The sequence below is a fragment of the Pleurodeles waltl genome, chromosome 9, assembly GCF_031143425.1.
Source record: "Pleurodeles waltl isolate 20211129_DDA chromosome 9, aPleWal1.hap1.20221129, whole genome shotgun sequence".
NCBI lineage: Eukaryota > Metazoa > Chordata > Amphibia > Caudata > Salamandridae > Pleurodeles > Pleurodeles waltl.
The window spans coordinates 794569683-794591055 of NC_090448.1; the positions used below are offsets into that span (position 1 = coordinate 794569683).

At 46.1% G+C, this 21373-nt stretch overlaps 1 protein-coding gene across 3 annotated transcripts in view; it reads right to left on the reverse strand.

The window, feature by feature from the left end:
* Window positions 1-21373, reverse strand: part of MUS81 (MUS81 structure-specific endonuclease subunit) — a 382977-nt gene that overhangs the window by 255208 nt on the left and 106396 nt on the right. For all 3 annotated transcript variants that reach the window (XM_069208031.1, XM_069208030.1, XM_069208029.1), the window contains exons 4-5: window positions 17391-17554; window positions 16532-16630 (exon numbers count right to left, since the gene is read on the reverse strand). In XM_069208031.1, coding sequence (XP_069064132.1) covers window positions 16532-16630; window positions 17391-17554 — 263 coding nt within the window. The remainder of the gene's footprint in view (window positions 1-16531; window positions 16631-17390; window positions 17555-21373) is intronic.

Consider the following 21373-nt stretch of genomic DNA (forward strand, 5'->3'; position numbering starts at 1 on the left):
GGACCACTGAGGATGGTGGTTTGGCTGTCCCAGATTTCGAGGCCTATTAGCTGGCTGGCCAACTTCTGTGGCTGACCTGGTGGATGGCCTCCCGAACAGTGCCCAAAAGGGAAATTTTATCTTTCACTCCTGACTTACGTGCATTGGCTAGAGTCATTCTGGACCTCGGCAGCACGAGATCCAGTGGTCTCATGGCATTGGAGGTCATCCACAAATACTGGTGGAGATATTTACGCAAGTCGCAATACCCTAGACCCTACACCCCTGAACTTCCATTGAGATGTTTATTAATATTCCCACATAACGGTAACTGGGGCGCGATCAGGGATGGGAAAGAGCGGGAGCCACAACCCTGGGCGCGTTATACGAAGCTGACCACCTGCTTCCGTTCAAAGACTTCTGTGTCAGATACTAGATATCAGCGGGGAATTTCTTACTTCATAGAGCAATCACAAACACGCTGAATAGACACTGGCGAGTGGCGCGCACAGAGCCGCCCAATTCGGAGGTTGCGCAGTACCTCGTGAGTGCTACAGGGACACATAGAGCAGTAACCACTCTCTATAGAAAATGCTGAACTTCTATGACCCGCGCCCTGACGGATCTTAAACTAAAATGGGAAGCAGACCTGGGGGCAACAATAGAAGAAAAGGCATGGGAGGAAACACTATCCTGGACTGCAAGAGCATCTAGAAACACCCGATTTAAACTAATCAATATATACGTCCTGCATAGAGCATATCTAACACTAGGCAGAATTAAAAGGCACTTCGGGGTCTCGGGTGCTAGCTGCCCCAGATGCCGGGAGGAGGGAGCGGAATTTCTACACATGTTCTGGGACTGCCCAGCACTACGGGAATACTGGCATAGCATAACACAGCTTGTCTCCGACGTTACCGGGCATGCGGTGCCAGAAAAACCCGGGCACTGCCTTCTAGGAAACTACCGGCATCAACCCAAACACAAATCCACTAACCATTTTCAAAACCTAGCCCTTGTTTTAGCCAAAAGAGAGATAGCAATGACCTGGAAAGCGGCGACAGGCCAAAGATTACAGGCATGGACAAGAGAAGCCCTTTGATGGTCCAAAGTCGAAGAGATGATCTGACATAGGGAGGCACGGAGAGGTCAGGGCCCCATAGAGAGGGCTAGAGCTTGGAGTACAATGGTGGATGAATGGGAACAGCATGTCGCAGAAAGACAACAACCCCATCACCCGTAGGGGAACTCTATCAGCTTGGGGCAGATTCCCGTAGCCCGCCATAACACACGAACCCTCTAGTAGCATACCTTCATGAATGCACAACGAAGCATACCCCAGACCACTTCAGTAGAGACCAACCTATTACAAATAATAACTACTACACTGCACTTACCGGACACAAGGGCGGCAGTTGGGGAAGTTGGGGGGGGAAGAGGGGAGGGTTGATCCCCCTCCAATGGAGAATTATAAGTCGACAGCATCTTGAGAGCCACTGCTTCACCTTATGGAAATTTTTATTTCCTTACTGCAGTGGTTCCCAACCTGTGGTCCGGGGACCCCTGGGGGTCCGCGAAGCCTTCTCAGGGGGTCCGCGAGAGCCTAGAAAATTAAAAAATATGAACAAATATTGACAAATTAGGTCCCAGCTTCCAGTAATGACTCAGGCGGGGGTCCTCGGATTCCCAAGATGATTCAGTGGGGGTCCCTGGGTTCCATCAATGTTAAAGTGGGGGTCCACAGATTGGAAAAAGGTTGGGAACCACTGCCTTACTGTATTAATAGACAAAGGAAATCGCTCATGAAAACAGCAATTCACGTGTGACTTGATGTAGAAACTTTGAGCAAAAAGACAGAATGCCTACTAGAAACGCTATAATTGGCCACTACTAAATTGTGTTGCTCTGCTTCAGAGGGAAGTTCGTTATGTTGTAATGTTTGATTTCTAACTTGTACCAAACTCAATAAAATGTAAAAATAAAATTAAAAAAATACAGTAGTTCTCCTTTAAAATTTAAAACAAGGTCTGGAAGTTTGCTTTATACAAGTCCTCAACATTAGATACGAACTTGACAATCGGGTATATGATTGCCATCTTAGTCTACTGGCGGGCCTTGAAAAATCATAAAAATGTTACTAGACCTGCAGGTTGAGTAGCTTGAATAATCTACTCAACCTATCTGTAATGTACTTGACCCGGAAACGGGTCTCAAATTGAGTGATCCTTGGCAAATATTGTATTTTACAGCCACCTTTGTCTTTGTTCTCACATATGAATGCCTCTTCAAATATGCGAGATCAGCATTTCTGCTGTTAAAAACAAATTTAAAAAATCCTCTTTTGTTCGATTAAATACACTAAACGTTTCTCCATGTATAATATAATTAATCTAGCCTTCATATAGGGTACACGTGATCCATGTGTGACTTGCCTCTTCATTTACTAATAGTTTTGCAATCAGGGCAGGAGTGTTTCTCAGTTTATGTTTAAACACTCACTTTTAATAAATGTATTATTAAAGCATGATGTGGTAGCGTGCTGTGTCATTTACAGACTGCAAATTCCCAAGAAATGTCCAAAAACCTTCCCACTAACTTGCAGCTTTACTGATAAAACTATATATATATACATACATATACATGCATATCCATATAGTGTATTAACCCCTTCGCTGCCAGGCCTTTTCCCCCCTCCTGTGCCAGGCCTTTTTTGGGCCATTTGGGGCAGTTCGCGCTTAGGCACTCATAACCTTTTGTCCACATAAGCTAGCCAAGCCAAATTTGCGTCCTTTTTGTCCAACATCCTAGGGATTCTAGAGGTACCCAGACTTTGTGGGTTCCCCTGAAGGAGGCCATGAAATTAGCCAAAATACTGTGAAATTATTATTTTTTTTTTTTTAAATGGGAAAAAGGGGCTGCAGAAGGCGGCTTGTGTTTTTTCCCCTGAAAATGGCACCAACAAAGGGTTTCTGGTGCTAAAAATCACCAGCTTCCCAGCTTTCAGGAACAGGCAGACGTGAATCAGAAAACCCAATTTTTTAACACAATTTTGGCATTTTACTAGAAATGGCCTTAATACAATTTGCCCCTCCAGGGGAGCGACCCTTGCCTAAGGGGTTGCTCACCATCTGTAAAACAACAAAAAAAAAATCCCCGGTTCCTAGTGGTTTCTGCCCCCCTTGGGGGCAGATCTCCCTCATTAAAATAGGCTGATCTGCCCCCCCAGGGAGGCAGAAATGGCCCAAAATAAATTTGCACCCCAGGGGAACGACCCTTGCCTAAGGGGTCGCTCCCCTTGCGTGAAATTCAAGAAAAAAAAAAAACTCCCTGGTGTCTAGTGGTTTCTGTGCCCCTTGGGGGCAGATTGGCCTCATAAAAATAGGCCAATCTGCCCCCACGGGGAAATGGCCTAAATGTAATTTGCCCCCTAGGGGAGCGACCCTTACCTAAGGGGCCGCTACCCACCTAAATAAAAAAAAAATGATCCCTGGTGCCTAGAGGTTTCTGCCCCCCCAGAAAAGGCCTTAAAAAAAAATCCCCACCCTGGGAGCGACCCTTGCCCAAGGGGTCGTTCCCTTATGCCAATTTCCCCCCAAAATTAAAATCCCTGGTGTCTAGTGGGCGTTTCAAAAGCCGGATTGCTTTACAATCCGGCTTTTGAAACGCTGAGAGAGACTTCAAAGGGAAGGAAATACATTTCCTTTCCTTTGAAGCCTCTCTTGGCCTCCTCCACGTGAGCGCGCTGGAAGCTGAGCTTCCAGCGCAAAGGAGGAGGCCTCTGTGACAATCAGCGCGCGATGCGCGCTGACGTCCAAAGGGGGGGGGGGGGGGGGGCGGGAGTGGAAGGAGAAGGGATTCCCCTTCCATCCACGACCGGGGTGTGTGGGTGGGGGGCACAAGTGGGGAGCGCTAGCGCTCCCCCCGGTTCCCAGGTGCAGGAAGAGGTGATCTCGTCCAAGGCACCCAGGAACCGGTGCCTTGGACGAGATCACCTCGTCCAAGGCACCGTAGGGGTTAACAATAATCTGTGAAAATTGGGGTTCAGAAAACATTTTTCATTTGCACATCACCAAGTAAAGTGTTATTTTTTTTCATTCTATTAAAATATTTTTTTCATCACACAGAAGTAGAAAAAATGGTCTTTCACAGCTACTGAAATATATTTTGAAGTGTTTGTAAAGTTGACTTAGTCATATAAATGTTGTGTGTTAGGAAAAACCCGATACCAAAAGCCTTTAATTTCCCATAGGTCAGAGAGTTCACCTTAAAAAATCCTGGAACTCTGCACTCACAAGGAAAAGTATTTGCACTGCAAGAAGACATACTGACTTTTGACCGCTGCCTCTGAACACAGAGCAAATGTGACAAGAATAAGATTTAAAGGCATCTTAATTGCTAATTCAGTTTCTGACTGAACATAGCACATGTTCTTTGTCCACTCGCCAGAAGGGTCGAGTGAAATCTAAAAATAGCTCGACCTCATAAAATAAAACTTGCCATAGCAAGTGGTCGAGTAGATTTTTCTAGCCCTGACTGGAGGGGGGTTATGGAGTGCTATCTCTCTAACCTCTTTCTGAGAAAATGGGAGGTTGAGAATGCAATACCTGGACAAGGTTACCTTAAATGTCGCCACCTTTTCAAACTCTGCCAGCATCATATGTATCTTCTGGATCGATGTGGAGGCATTTGCAAGAGACAGGACAATACCATCTACAAATATTGATACCACCAGTCCAAAAAATGAGACCAGCACTCCCTCAACTTCCCTAATCATTAATGTAAATTGTTCTATCCTTGGAGAAAAGAGGAGAGTTTTTACACCTTCCCCAGTGGACACCACTGGAGCCATAACTATTACCTAAAATATATTAAACAGGGGTCTGGCAATTGGATAGGACCAGGGCAATAAACTTGAGGGCGAAACCAAACATATCCTTGCTTTTGGAAATGAAAGCCCAGTCCACTCGGTTGGAAGGTTTTCCAGTATCTAATTCCATTAAAAATAGTAATATAATTTCCTTTTGGATTCTGTGTTCAAGGGGTTATTTTACAGAGATTAAGTGTGCGTCTGTCTCCCTTTAATACATCCAGACTGATCTGGGTAGATTAGAGTCAGCATTAAGTTTTCCAGCATGCTTGCCAAGAGTAAATCTCTGCACCTTTATTTAGGAGAGCAATCGGTTGATATGAGACAGAGCTTCAGATATTTCCCCAGTTTGCGATTAACGCTTCAGTCACAGTCTGGGATACTCCACTGCCTTTAGCTAGTTTAATAAAGGGAGTTGCAAGATGGGGGACAAGCTCTGCTATGAAATCCTTATAGAAACTTCTTATGAAACTGCCAAGTCCAGGGGCCTTGTGGAGTTTAAGCCCCTTCATTGCAGTACTAACTTCCTGTTCTGTAAAGACGGATTAGAGTATGTCATTCTGGTTTGACAATAATCAAAGAAGCTCTACCCTATTGAGATACTGCGTTAGGTCATCCTGGAGGGTAGGAAGGCTTCCTCTTTCTCAGAGGTTACTGTTCAATTACAGTCAAGAGTTATACTGTATGTATTCATGTTCCCTTTTTGGACGGAGCAGTCTAGCCAAATGTGACCCAAACTTATTACCACGATCCCAGGCTGTGCTTCTGAGGGGTAAAAGCAAAAGCTCGACTTTATCTGTTATTATTGCTTTCAATTTGCCATTGATTAACAGTTGTTTTTTTTCAGGAGGTTGGTTGGGTGTTTCTTATGTGCTACCTCCGCTTGCTGCAATTCTGGCTCAAGGAGTGATTTTCTACTATCTTTATGTTTCATCAAATATGTTATCACCCCACAAGCATTTACCTCTTATTGCTTTAAAAGTTTCCCAACTGACGAGATGGTTTGCATCATCTGGGATGTTCAGCTCAATGACTTATTTAATGTGTAAGTGCAGTTCCTCTTTTAAAACTATCCACAAGTCGAGGTGCCATAAAAATCCACCTTTTCAGTTAATGCTTAGTAGAGCCCAAACAAAAAATGGCCTCAACTGGGGAGTGATTCATTAAGATATTATGTATCTTATCCTCAGTCACTAGTGGAAGGTGTTTAATCCACCAGACATCATGAAAACCCATGCTGCATAATGTTTTTTGTTGATGTGAAGAACAGGCCAGCCATGTTTTGCATCCCATACTACATTGAAGTCACCCGCCAGGATGATTTCCTGTGAAGCAAAGGTGCACAGGGTTTGGATAACATTTTCATACCCTGTGCTGGGGCATGTATTGTAGCTACTATGCAAAGTCTACAATGAAGATGGTCAGAGACCACCACAAATCTACCACCTTTATCTGTTTTGTGTCCCAACAGTTAGAAGCCTAGCAATTTGCTAATAGTGCTACCTCCTTATACTACATTTTAGATTAAAATGTGTACATTATGTGGTAGACTTTGTGTCTAAGGCCGTGTTCATCCTATCTCTGTAAGTGGGTTTCTTGGAACCCAATAATATCAAATCTGCCATTCCATATGCATCACCTTAATCTACGGAAATTATTTGCCATAAAGAGCAAACATATAATATGCCACCTTCTTGGGATACCACTAGAAGGATGCTTTCACAGCACGCAGTCTCATTAGATTGTATCTGTTCTCCAGCATAATTAAATGGAAAAGTTATAGACTGTAAACCAAACATTTAAGTAGACCAAAACTACATATAGGGTATGACATTTATGCTCTGAAGGTAGGTTTCAGGCCTGCCCAAGATATACCCTTAAAGTATGGAAAGAATTAGGGCCGGATTACAACTTTGGCGGAGGGTGTTAATCCGTCCCATATGTGACAGATATACCGCCCGCTGTATTACGAGTCCATTATATCCTATGGGACTCGTAATACGGTGGGTGGAATATCCGTCACATTTGGGATGGATTAAAACCCTCTGCCAAAGTTGTAATCAGGCCCTTAGTCAGGTACGTGAGCAAGCAATTATCATAGACTAAGGTAAAGCATATTAGCAATTATAATGGAGATAATATGAAAATAGTTTCATATAGTGTTTCTATCCCTCAGGGGCTGGTTCAGAGGGTGCGTCTTAGGGGACACAAGCCTGTTCATGTTTCACATCATTAAGTAATAGAATCACATTTCAACACAGACCTAATGAAGTGAGTGCAGAGGTACGCAATGCTTGTTTTAAACGTTTCATTTGGGATTCTGGTTGTCTCAGTGGGTCCGTATGTGTTGAGATCTCCACTGTCTAGAGTCTTCCAACAGTCCACCTGAGGATCCCTGGAAGCTGGTGAGACCATCTTCTTGCTCTGTTGCGGATAGTTGAAAGCCCAATAACCAAGCTACTTTTGAAACATCTGTGAAATAGTGAGTTTTAACTTATAATCAAATGCCATGGCAAATAGGTAGGTCCATTGGTATTTGATTTTATAAGCTCATAGTTTATTGGTAAAAAGCCTAAATTGTAATCTCAGAAATATGGTGGCAGGTGCAATATCCTGATACAAGGAGCAAGAGGCACCAGGAATGAGATCTGGTCCATTTTCAGTGGCACAGTTAGGATAGACTCTAATTGTGAAACTATGGATGCCCCTAGACGGTTGGGTGTTAGCAGTTAATTGAGGACCCTCTCTGTGTGCTCAGTCTATTTTAACTTCTGGGTGGATGTCCCCCAGTATGGTCGAGAAAAGTCTGGTCACAAATGCTTTAAGACAGTGCCCTCTTGACCTTCTTTTAAGTCTCCTGCACAGATGTTCTTCCTCGTAGCCCTGTCTTCAAGGTCTCCACACTTGCGGGCCACAGCCTTGAGGAGACTGCGCATGTGCGCTGAGGCCTTTTGTAGCTGGTCTACTTGGGAATATGTACAACATACATGATAAACTTTTGCCTGTCTTTGACTCCATGGATGAATTTCGCTCACTTATGTTATGCATATCGATGTATCCTCTATTCTGTATCCTCAACCAGTTAAAAAAAGTAACTTTGAAACTCATCCAACAGAATCCCAGGCATCTAGAGATATAATTTTAGAGTGGTATTAATGTAGTTGCACGTGTAGTGCTGTACATCTAGTGTTGAAGTATGATAATAGTACTTAAGTTGAGATTTGTGGTGGAACTTGTGGCACAGTAGCACAGTAGTGTTTGAACAATTCTGTTCTTTTGTAGTATTGGAATTATGCTTGTTGTGTTGTAGTGCTGTCAGAGGAGCTGCAGTACTTTTGTTAGGTGCTTTCAACATGAAAGTGTAGAGCTGTACAGATGAAAAAATAGTTGTATATCATAATGCTGTAGCTGTGCACATGAGCATTTGGAGCTGTGCAAGTATAGTATTTTTTGGATGAACTGCACAGCTGAGCTGCGTTGTTCTAAATGAAAACCCGTAGAGTGCAGTGTTATTGTGTTGGTTAAGTTGCAGAGTTAAGCAGCTGCAGAACTGCAAACCAACTTACCTAGCCAAACTACTCAAAAATGCATGAGGCTTAGGAGGGCCTCAGAATTAAAAAATAAATCTTGCTGGAAACACCATGATTCAAAACATCAAAACCACATAATCAGTCTTTCTAGAGTGCTTTAAGTACCCACTGAAACTCTTTTCAGTAGCTCTATAAACTCAACCACTCATTCATTTCACCCATTCATGAAGTGATGGAAAATTATTAGCTTCTGTGCAAGTTTAGACTCCTGCCTTGACAACTTCATCTAAAAATCAAGTGGCCTACCTTTGTCAATTATAGTCTTTATATTTTTGCTTTTTATCTTGTCTGGCTACTTGTAAAGTGCACCAGTATTGTGTGGGCTCCAGCGCTGCTATTTACGAATACTAAATAAATAAATAGAACTTCTACATTATTTTATAACAGTTGTTTCTCAGATGATGCCAGTGTGTCATGCAATGTGTTATGGTCATTACTCAACCACTCCGCTTCCAGGCTTTGGAAACTTCCAAGTTTACACTTTAATTTTACTTCTCAGGCTTTGCTTACAACTCTACCGGATCTTGTTGCATACTGTGTATTACCCTACAATATGCTATATGCTATATTAATCTATTGTTCTAGTCTTACTTCCTTATCCTCCTACTTTGTCTCCACGCACCTTTCTCCTTGCACCTTGCCCCATTTTCCTTACCTGTCCAATTGCTCCAAACAAGGCTAACACAATGCTCTCAATCTAAGCCTTTCTTAAAAAAGGAAAAAAAGAATGGCTCATGGATGCTAATCCTTTTACACTAACCCATCAATTCAAGCACCAGATATTTTAGGATTGGTATGCCGGACTCATAAGGCCATACACCTATATAGTTTATGGTACAGCATTGGTGTGATAATAATGTGTATTATGTACAAGAGAGCACTTGTAGTTGACAAGACTGCATGTAAACATGTTTGTTTAATGTTAGAGAATGTGTGTAATACAGGCTTCTCCAATGTGTAGCTCGGGAGCTACTGGTAGATCTCTAGCAATCTGAAAGCAGGTCTCCTATATGCAGCTCCCCCTTTGTATTAGAAGTACTGTTTGTGGTGAGTTACTGTATATGTATCACATAATTATACACTATCATTTGAGATAAAAATGCTTGTAATTTCAGAACTCGTAATATGATGTTTGGGGGGAAAAATGGATTTCCAAAGTTTTTAACGTTGATATTTGACTGATAAAGCATACATTACTAATATTAGTTCATTGGTGCCAGGGACATTGTAGCTATGGCTGTCATGCATAACCTATAAAGAGGCACTGAAGATTGGAAAAAAACCTTTTTACATTACTGGCAACCTTATCTGATACTTTGAGGTAATCACTTTTAATAATCGTCCATGTGGTGGGCACTAACATAATCTTGTCTGACATTGTCACTATTACAACATTAATGATTTTAGTATCTCAGGATGATTTTAACTGAAGATAAGTAGCTCTTATTAAATTAAAGAAAAGGTTGGATGCCCCTGGTGTGATGGGCATAAGGTATAGCAAAGCCCACTATCTGAACTGCAATACTAACAAATGCGTGCTTTATAGCAATGTTTTCAGTTTAGGAACTCCAGTTTTTTTAGACACTATTTAAACTAAGAGGACAAAGAAGGAAAACTTTATACTTCTCTGATGCATGTGTTGTAATCATGACTGCAAGCAAATATGACCTTGTAGAGATCAGTCTTGGAGGGAACAAGAACAAATAGCAATAACTTCCATACCTTCTGCATAGGGGTATTGTAGGCACATTTGTTTAAGAAAGCAGAAGCACAGCACAAGTGACCCGTGTCTCACTCCTTACTACATAAGCAGTGAGCTAGTGAAGCAGGGGTATGGTTAGACACATGGACTGGAGGCTTTGGGGTGTCGCTGAAGTGTTGAATTCGACTGATGACCCGATGAAAGCATAAGGTACGAGGAAAAACTATACTTAGTTTAGTTAATATAAGCTTAGGAAACTAATACCACCATATTTTTTGATAGCTGGCAACATAATAGAAAACTAAAAGGTTAGGGCTGTTGATGAAATGATTGGGGCCGATCTAACTGTTTCTCTAAATCTTTTATTACCTATTGAGAGGTTTATTATAATTATGATCATTCTGATACACAAGCTATGTAGACAAAATGCATAATAAAATATTAAATGACTGTAAAATGGGGGGTGTGGCTAGGCGCCAGCCAAGATGGCCACCTTCTGGCAGAGCTCCGTTCCCGGCAACCTAATTCCCCTGAAATATCCGTCCGTTTATCCTACCTCCCGCTGGCAACTGAAGTGCGGGAATGGCGCAGGCAATTGGGCATCCATTGAGGGGAGGACGAGCCCCGTGCGCCCCAGCAGCTGGCAAGACCGCGCTCGGCGGCCGGGCAGCTCCGAGGTGGCTGCGTGGGCCGGGCGCAGGAGCAAGGACCACGGGAACACGGAGGGGCGGCTTGGCCTTAGGCGCCCCTACCATATGCCCCGACTGCCGTGAAGGAGTGCTGTGGAGCCAGGGGTCAGCGGCCCTGCAGGTAGGCCGCAGAATGATTTGGAGGCGCGACATGCGGGTGAGCGTGAGGATAGCGGCAGTTCTCTGTGGTGCACCACTGTTGGACCAGCAAACGGGGGGGGCTGTGTGCCAATAGCCCCCTCATCATCATCGATAGCACCAATTACGGCCTGTGGGTTTTCAGAGGGGGGGGGGGGGTAACGGCCCAGACTTACCACCCCTCCGATGGACCAGTGATAACGCCTGAGGCCTATGTGCAACATGGTGTGACCCCGGTGAGGGCCTTGTGACTTGGTGAAGGGGGCACTGCATTGCCCGCTTATTTTTCGCGAGGAGACAGTGGGGATCAGAAAGGAGGAGAGGCCTCGGATGGAGGAGGGGGTTGCTGTGGAGCCTCCTGGCATGGTCAGAAATAAAGGGCGCCCCTTGAAGCAGTCAAATCAAATGGACAAGTATGCAGTGCCACGGCAAACAGGGGAGCCCTTGGTGTCAGACAGCGCAGAAGGAGAACACGGGAAAGACCAAGGCCCTCCTGCCGAACCCTCGCTGGGCGCAATAATGACTGTCATTCAGGACCTGAGGAGCTCACTGGAGCCCAAGCTGGATGTGTGACAGTGGATGTCACACCCTTCTGTGCGTTGACCTTAAGAAAGTCGCTGAGAAGGTCACCACCACAGACACGGATATTGCCCGGTTACAGTCTACATCCAAGAGGCTTGAGGAACAGGTACGGTTTCTCACCATGGAACACAATAAAATGGAGGCTCGCCTGGAGGATTAGGATGGGAGGGCCCGAACAAACAATATCAGAGTTGTGGGGGTACCGGTGGGAGCTGAGGGTCTCAGTGTTGAACTCTTTCTGGAGAACCTGATCACAGACTCACTGCGCCCTAAGAGACTCTCAAAGTTCTTCACTGTTGAGAGGGCCCACAGGACTCCGGTTCCTTCTCCGAAGCCGGGGGGCCCTCCGTGGACCATCATTACGTGAATCTTTAACTTTCGGGACAGAGACGCTATCCTGCAGGCCACCAGATCCCATGGTGGTCTACTTTACGAAAATGCTACTGTACGTTTTTTCCCAGACTTTATGCTGACAGGTCCAACAACAGCGCCAAAGCTTTCAGGAGGTCAAACAAGCTCTACGAGACCGTGAACTCAAATAGGAGGGGAAGACGTGGCACTTTGGCTCCCCGGAGGAAGCATGGGAGTGGCTGGAGGGGTCCTGGTCAGCAGGCCGCTCGGAGCGCCGGGGTCCTGCGGCGGAGCACGGCAGACGGAGCAAGGCGCTCCCCTCCTTGCAATGGCAGGAACAAGGACACAAGTCAGCGAGAATGTCGTCTTAATGTTTGGTGGCTTTGATTTGGACGCACTTGGGTGTCTACAATGACTGATCGATGATGTTGTATGGATCAAGCCGGGGCGCGGAAAGGCCCGGTGCTCCGTTATTGCTGGCGGGAGACACAGCATTTGACTGGTACATTGGGGGACTGTTTTGCTCAAACATTAGTGGTGCTGATGGTGAAGGCAAGGGTAGGTGGCCATAGCCTACCCCACAGAAGTTTCAATTGTTTTGGGCGACAGCCGCTCTGCAGATTGGGGTGGGGGGGGCAGTTTGACGCCTGCTAAGCGGGGTTGCAGGGTGGGGGGAGTTATTGGTTGGTGGTTGCTAAATATCTTTTGTTTTGATTTCTATTGTTTACATGCCATTGTACTGATATGCGCTGTTAGGCGATGCTAGGAGGACAGAGGTGAGACGGGTGGGGGAGGGAGGAACTATCCGGGTGGATGCTTGGGGTTGTGTCCTGGCTGGAATGGGAGGGGCGTACACTTTTCTGGATTAATGGCTCCTACCCTTAGGATCATGTCATGGAACATAAATTGGCTAGGCGGTAGTATTAAGCAATCTATAGTTCTTCAGTACCTGCGCCGCCACAGGCCTGACCTTGTTCTGTTGTATGAAACACATCTGAAAGGGAACTACTACAAGGCATTGAATAGGTTTGCATACTATTTGGCCACTCATGCAGAATATACAACTGATTTGAGGGGGGTAGGTATCCTTCTCAAGAAATCGGTCCCCTTTATCCTAACACGCATTTGGTGGGACACATCGGGGCATTATGTGGTGGTCTCAGGGGTATGGGAAGGGCACGTCCTCAACATGTGCTCGATATATGTCCCCCTGGGACTGCAGGGATCTACTCTATCTGATCCTGGGACACTGCTTCTGAGTCTCCCGTCGGGGATTACTGGTCTTGGATAGTGATATGAATTTGGTGGCAGACCCAGGTCTTGACAGACTATCACCTGTGGGGGACCTGCTACCCCAACGGCCTTGCGGTCGTTCATGGACTCTTTCGGGCTGGTGGATCTATGGAAGGAGCGCAATCCTGGGATAAGGCCATTCAACCATCACTCAGCTCCCCAAAACTGCTTGTCGAGGCGGGACTACCTGTTCACGGCTGGGGCTTTTTTGGTTAGGTTCCGGGAGGCAATACACTACTGGAGTGGGATTTCGGACCATTCCCCGGTGAGGGTCACCTCGACTGGCCAACCGTGATCCTACTCGGTGCCGCCTCGGCTGGACCCTTGATATTTGAGAGACAACTCCTTTGCTGAAAAAGTGAGGGAAAGGACGACCCAGTATTCCGAGGAGAATCTGGGATCCGTGGACTCGGCGTGTACACTGTGGGAAGCATTCAAAACAGTAATTAGAGGCCACACACACATGATCGGTGGTCAAAAAAGGAACGGGACACGCAAGCAGCGAACCTTGAGCGAGAAATAGCTACACTTGAGGCCCGCTTTGCCGTGGGAGGGGTGGCAGAGGACGATCTGCAGCACCAACTTCGACTCAAGCGCCACAAGTTGCGCGCCTTGGCCGAACAACATGCACGGGCACACGCGTTGGCGACTCAGCTTCGGCTATACAATGTGGGTGACAAAGCTAATAAACTTCTGGTCTGGCTAAACGGGAGGGACTGTGAGAAATCTTGGGTCAGGGAGGTGAGGTTCTGGGAGGGTGCTATGTGTGGGACCGACGAGTCCATCGTGGTGGCCTTTGCAGCGTACTACGAGGAGGTTTATACCTCCGTGACTCGTATGACTGATGCGGACTGTGCGGACCTCTCACTGAATATCCCGCTTCCAGAGCTCTCGGTAGAAGAGAGAAACGTGCTGGATGCCGAGCTGACGGAGGAGGAGGTCGCAGAGGCGCTGCGCGGGCTCCAGTCGGGTAAAGCAGCGGGACCTAATGGACTCCCGATGGAGTTGTTCAAGTGTGTGGGGAGCAAGGTCGTTAAACATATGCTGGCCATGTTTCGAGAGGCAGGGGAGGTGGGGGTATTGCCATTGGATCAGCGGACACAACTATCGTACTGATCCAGAAGAAGGGCAAGCCCCCGGAGATGCGTGCCTCCTATAGGCCCATCTCTCTTTTGAACGCAGAGGTCAAGGTTCTGGCAAAGGTCCTCGCAACCAGGCTTCGCGCACACCTCGCCAGGCTAATTCAGATAGATCAGTCAGGCTTTAAGGCGTCAAGATCCACACTTCTGAACTTGAGGAGGCTCTATGGGGTTCTGCATATGATGGCACACCAGGACAGTGAGCAGGCAGCGCTGCTGTCCCTCAACGCTAAAATGGCCTTTGATAGTGTGAAGTGGCCCTATATCATGGCGGTCCTTACAAGGTTTGGGGTGAGCCCGCCGTTCTTGGCCTGGATTCAACTGCTGTACTGCGATCCGGTGGCTCGGGTGCGGGTCAATACAACGCTCTCCAGGCCCTTTGCTTTACATAGGGGCACCTGTCAGGGATGTCCGCTTTCACCAATCCTCTTCGTGTTGGCACTCGAGCCATTGGCGGAATGGGTCCGGCAGGATCCTTTGATATGGGGCATCGATTCTGGAGATACATGGGAGGAGCGTGTCTCCCTGGAAGCAGATGATATTGGGTGTAAAGTTCAGACCTCACCAGATGGGCTGAAATACTCGGTAATATATGTGAACAGGAATCAAGAGATTTTTCGACTGGAAAATTTGCAGTCAGTGCTCGACAGATTTCGTAGGGATGTGGCCCATTGGAGGACACTGCCTCTCTCCCTGGTGGGGAGAGCAGCCCTCTACAAGATGATGACTTTGCCTCGGCTCCTATATGTCTTTCAGAACACCTCCTACGGGATCCTGGCGGAGGTGTTTCGTCATCTGAACCGTGACTTTAGGCTGTTGTTGTGGGACAGCGGCAGTTCCCGTGTGGCGCTGACAAAGCTGAAACTTTGGGTGTACGAGGGTGGGCTGGCTGTTCCAGACCCGCTTCGTTACTAATGGGCATCCCAACTGGTGACTGTTAATGACTGGGTCTTCGCGGACCAGGGTGAGCCAGCTTTTCGAATAGACAGCCAGATGATGAGTAGGGGTGGCTACGAGCGGGCCCTTTACGCCCCTGCGAGTGGGCGTGCGCTGCCAGTGCACACAGCGACGGTGGTGATGAAGGCTTGGTGCGACGCTACCCATTTCCTTGGTTGGATACCACCTTGACAGCGCGGACACCCTTGTGGGCCACCTACAGACTCTGGATGGATTCCGCGGGTGGTCTCTGTTGGGGCTTGAGCATTTGGGGAATGTCTGGAGAGGCCAGGCACTCGTAACTGTTGATGCCCTCCAGCAAGAATATGAACGAACAGTTGCCTGAGGCGACCCCCCTGGAGAAGCGTCTGTTGACAGAGCCTCTGGTGGCCAAGGCCATTTCCCTATTATACAAGTCATTGATGGATAATTCCCCGGACCATAAGATGGGCAGAGCGCAAACCTCGCAGTGCCTGCGACGAAGCGGGTTGGAGGGTACATTTTATCATATACTATGGTCATGCCCAGCTATACAAACATATTGGACGGGGATCGTTGGAATGGCGGAGGTCCCGCTGGACCTGAAGTGGCTTCTGCTTACTGTGTCAGGGGAGGAACATTGGCCAAAACATCACGCACTATGGCTGGCTATCGCTGCAACTGTTGTCAAACGAAACATAGCGTGGGCGTGGGATACTGACTCTTCGCCCAGTATTTTGAGATGGGAGAAGGATATGGACTGGTGCTGCAGTGCTGAAAAAGTAGTCTATGAGAGCAGGGGCTGCCCCAAGAAGAAGGAGAAAATATAGGGAGGATGGGGAGGATGGGGGGCTTACAGGCACACAGCATGACGAGTGGCGGGCTGGGTCTGGTCGAGTGGGGGCTTGTGATTGAGGTGCACCTGTAAATTAGACGAGGTGGGATGCCTGACTGACATGCCAAAACCTGGAATACAGATAAATAACTGGATCGTATGTATCAGATCGCTGATGGGATTTGTATTATAGTGCGCTATCATGTACAATGGCTGTTCTGCTGTTTAATAAAAAATAATACAAAATAATAATTTAAAAAATGACTGTAAAATACTGATGATTGTTTGCTCTATATAAAACATCAAAATAAATGACTCAGAAGAAGAGGCTTGCACTGATGGAGACAGAGCAAAAGCGATGACTAAAGAGATACACAGAATCAGTGATAGGATGTGAATGGGTGACAGACAAATACAACAAAAATGTCACGCATAGGGAATACAGGTTTACCTTGCTGTCCTGGAAGAGAGACAAGAGTACTGCATATCCCCCAGAGCGTTTCTGAGGAACATACTCGCGTGGCTTCTTTGAAGTAGCCGTTTTCTTTTTCTGAAATTAAGCAAAGCCAGACCATGGTCACTATAGTGGTGGAGTCCGCGTTGATATACAGGGTTTTAAAATCAGCTTGTAAAGATTTGAAACACCTGTTAAGCTACTGAACAGTTTTACATGATACAGGCAGAAGACATGAAACCTCAGAACTAACATTCTCAATAACCAAAGCATTCCTCCAGCCATCAGCATTTGGCCAGTGGAACGTGACAGAACAAACCTCCCACAGCCAGGAGCTAGCTGGCCCATGGCATCCAGACAAACAAAGTGTACAGCAGACAGTCTCAAAAGCCAAGTATCCCAACTGACAATCTGCCAATGGGGAAATAACAGGTTCCAAGTTTATGTTTAAGAGCAGTCCCCTGACTAACTTTTATAGTTTAAATATTTTGATTGTTCTGAGTATTAAAAGCACACACATTTATATAGCGCCCCACTCAAACGAGGAAGCACAAATGAAAGATAAGAGAAATATTTCACTGAGTGACTGCACAAAACCTATAGTGACCGATAATTCCTACGTAAACATCTACATTAAGGTGGGCATTACAGCTGGTAACTTGGGGAGGAAGACAATGGAACTGAAGGAAGAACACAAAACACTGTGAATGTTCTCTGCCCCTAGGTTTACACGTAAGCTGGAGGTCTCACAAAGAGAAACAACGGGCCCTATATGGAAAAACGAGAAAAACACACAACAAAATCGCAGTAATAAGCAGGTCGGGGCAGAATAATTCTGGATATTAGGAAGACTTACAGAGGGAACAGTGATCTCGCTGTCTGAGTCAGGCACAGATATGTCATCAGTAGGCTGTGCAACTAATAAACCTTCAGGCTGTTTGAGGTTCTTTTTCTTCTTTTTGCTGCTTGATGATGCTGTTGAGCTCGACACAGCCAAGTTATGAATTGGAGCATCGGGACCTAAAATTTAATGAAAATTCACTTGGTGGAGGAAGAGTTAACAAGCAATACTGCGTAAAGAAAGGTTACTTACCTGCAATCCCTGTTTTCATTCATGGAACGTCATGTGTTAAAATGCAGTAAAATCTTTAAGGATATCAAAGAGAATCTCTTAATGAAGAAGTGCTTTCACATATTGCTCAGTAGGAAGAATATCATCAATACCCAAAAAGAGCCACAAAAAATGTGTCACTTATTACTTCCTCCTGGTACTAGCTAAACTCCTCCACTGCCTCTCAGGGGAGTTGTTACCACTCAACCAAGATAAGCACTGATGACCAAGTCCTCTAGAAGGTGAAAAACTAGTATGATAAGCAGCTGCTTTGTCTCTATGAACACAACTATTGTCTACCCTGTCATGTTAATACAGTCTCAAATATATTATAAATGTAGACAAATGTTTCATGCTGTGTGTTAACTAAGTGTATACTGTTAGCCACACAAGCCTGTCTATGAAATTGAGTTAAAAAGCTCACCCACATTGATAACCTATACAAAGACACAGACAAAATGGTAAATCACATCTCCAGCTAGAAGAGAACACTTCCACAAATTAGTTAAAAAAAAAAAAAAACTCAGACCAATATAAGTTACAACTTTCTCAAACTAAAGATTATCAACATTCAGCTTCTTGAGCTAACATAGCAAAAGATCATCAACATCTCTTTAAAACCAGAACCAATCAGAAAAAAATTCACCAACACTACAAAAATGAAACATGGACCCAGATATCCTAACCAACTAAAGGTTGATCACAAATTCACCATGGGTCAGTAAGTTAACTTCGAAATGTGTGCCCAACCAATTAACAGCATAGGTAAACGAAAACTCCCTACTGTAAGTCAATGTTTCAAGAAAACGGAAGTATAGAAACTGTAGTTCTGAAAATTGCATATAAGATCTACTGAATCTAGGACAACAGTCTTAATTATTAGATCTTTCAGCACTGTACAACATTATTGACCATCAGCAACTGATCAACACAATGGAACAAAGATGAGTTCTATGGTTCTCTCCTAAACTGGTTCTAGTTACTTCTGCTGCATCAAAAACAAATAGTCACTGTCATCTATACATCGAACTTAACAACTTAATCTTGTGTAGTACCTCGAGGCTTCATCTTCTCCTCAACTTCTTTTATAACGACAGTCTATGTGGACATAGCTATCAGACAAAGGCACCTACATCTGAAATTAAGTATGTTCCAAGACATATTGACACTAAAACTTTTAAATTCAAGGATGAAAAGTCCAAAACGTCTCTTGAATATTAAAATAATTCTATTATAACCACAGATTTCTTACCTTAGAATATTCTCTAGGCATCAGACCGGATCTGTAAATTTTCGAGCATTACCTCTATGCACCGGAAGGTGACGTAGACTGTCTCTGTGTCATCTGCGCAGGAAGTGACATGTGCGTGCCCATGTGGGTGCCACCCAAGCTATATCTGACCTTTTGCCATCAGCACAGATACACAGGGAACTATTTAAGTGACTTCTTTCGACTTTTTTTGTTGTTTGGTTGAACTTCTTCCAGCATGTCTATCAGTGTGCTTAGGTTGACCCCTAAAAAAACTTGTGATTTTTTAAACTCTATGGCTCCTGTCACCGACATATGTGACCCGCCCCACATCCTGGTCTGCACCTGGAGCCTGTAGGTAGGCCATGACTACAAGGCCTGTGAAGACTCTCGAGCCATGAACCTCAAGGTGCGTTTGGAGGGGTCCCTTAAGCTCCAGGACTCATGACGGCAGTCGACTCCACTATGCTCCAGGTTACGCAGAAGGACTCTGGCCCTTTTGTGATGCTGTTCCTGGCGCTCATCACGCTCAGAGTCATCGGGTAAGTCCCACAAAAACTTTTTAAAAAAAGGAAACGCTCTTCAGTTTCACCATGCCGTTTCAGATCAACTAAAGGAGGCCATGCACCTCGTATCAGGGCAGGCCAACTCATCTGGAGTGCCTTTGTGCCCCACTGGTTCGGCCGAATGCCCTCAATGGATTTCTGCTGTTGGGTCCACCCTTGACACCAGTTGGGCCCCTTAGATCCACATCAGCTCCGGTTACAAGACCGCTACCTTCCCAGAACCCTGTTCCAGTGACGATGTTCATGGTAACAGCAGCGCTGACATCACTGACATACCAGACTCCGATACGGAGCCAGAGCTGCATCGCCCAACATAGACTCCGGTGTTGGACAGAACTCAACCTTTCTAGTCAGAGCCAGGGCCCGTTTTTTGACAGGCCCTTAAGAAGTACAACTGGGAAGGATCTAAGGATAATTTTCACTACCATAACCCTTTGTAAGATCCAGAAGATAACTTGTACGAGGAACTGGTGGGCGCCAGTGGTGGGATACCTGCCCAGACACTGGATTGGTATTGTCCTACCAGTGTGACTACAGAGGAAGGGACTTCCTTCGTCATGGTGGTGAGGAGGGTGCTGGGGTCCTGGACCTTATGCTGTCCTCAGTGGCAATCAAGACAAACATCTTGAAGGAGGTTCTTCAGTCGGGAGCTTCCCCCACAGAACCTCTTTTCCCTTTTAACAAAGCCCTCACGGCTGTCCTCCTCGGGACATGGGCTAAACCTAACCATGGGCTCCAGTTCACAGGACAACTCCCCTTCACCTTTGCCCTGCTCCTGGGGATCCAGCTCTTCTCACCCAGAACCCTATCCTGGAGAGTCTGTTTTTCCAGGCCCCTATTTCCAGATTCAATCCTGGCAAGAATCCTACCTCACCACCAGATAGAGAATCCAAGAGGCTGGATACCTTGGGCAAATGGATGTTCTCTTCCACAGGCTTTGCACTGCGGTCGGTGAACATCATGTGCCTCTTGAGCTGATACACCAACACAATTTGAGATATGGCAGCGCAAGTGCTGCCTATGGTTCAGGAAGAGGTCAGAGTCATCTTGACCCAGGCTACTGCCAAAGGAAGAGATGCAGCTAAGTTCACTATACACTGTGGATTGCATACAACCCACTCGCTAGGCACAGCCTGGCTGCGATCTACTGGCTTTTTGGGGATGTCCAGGTATCCCTTATGGATATATTTTTCAGTGGCACCCATCTTTTCTGTGATAAGGCAGATTCAGCACTTAATCACTTTAAAACACAGCAGGGCCACTGTCTGGTCATTGGGTCTGTCGATACCCCACGTCAGTCCGATTCCGCCTTGTGCCCATTCAATGGCTATGGTAGTGGTTACCAGCCACATCCATTCCCACCCAGCCACCAAGGCCAACAGGCTTCCCAGTCCTTTTGTGGCTGCGTACGTCGCTTTCACAAGACTTGTGAGACCCAAGGCCAGATGTCCACCCAGTCTGACACGCACCCCAGCAGCTGCAACCTCCAAACCCCTTTTGTTAGCCCTTGAACTACCACAGACAGCCAGTCACTACCCCAGAGCCAAGGCTGTACCACTACGTTTGCTTGTGATGTCTCTGTCCCAGAAATCTGCAAGACTGTGACATGTGGTTCTCTGCACACATTCTCCAAGCATTACTGGACAGACAGGCCCATCGTGATGGGCATTTTACCTGTTCAGTCATACAGGACTTAGTAGTTTGCATTTGTTTGCAGACCGACCTCCAGTGACAGCAGTGGCTTAGTAAACAGTGACCAAGTGCCAGGGAATCTGGGTGTCAGGGCCTGAAGTCTAGAAGCACCATAACATCACCAAAGGCACTGTGAAATACAATAAGGCCTGACAAGGAGTCCCAGGGTGGCGAGTGATCTGAAGATGCACCAGTCCTATGGTTGGCAGACCACGGGAAAT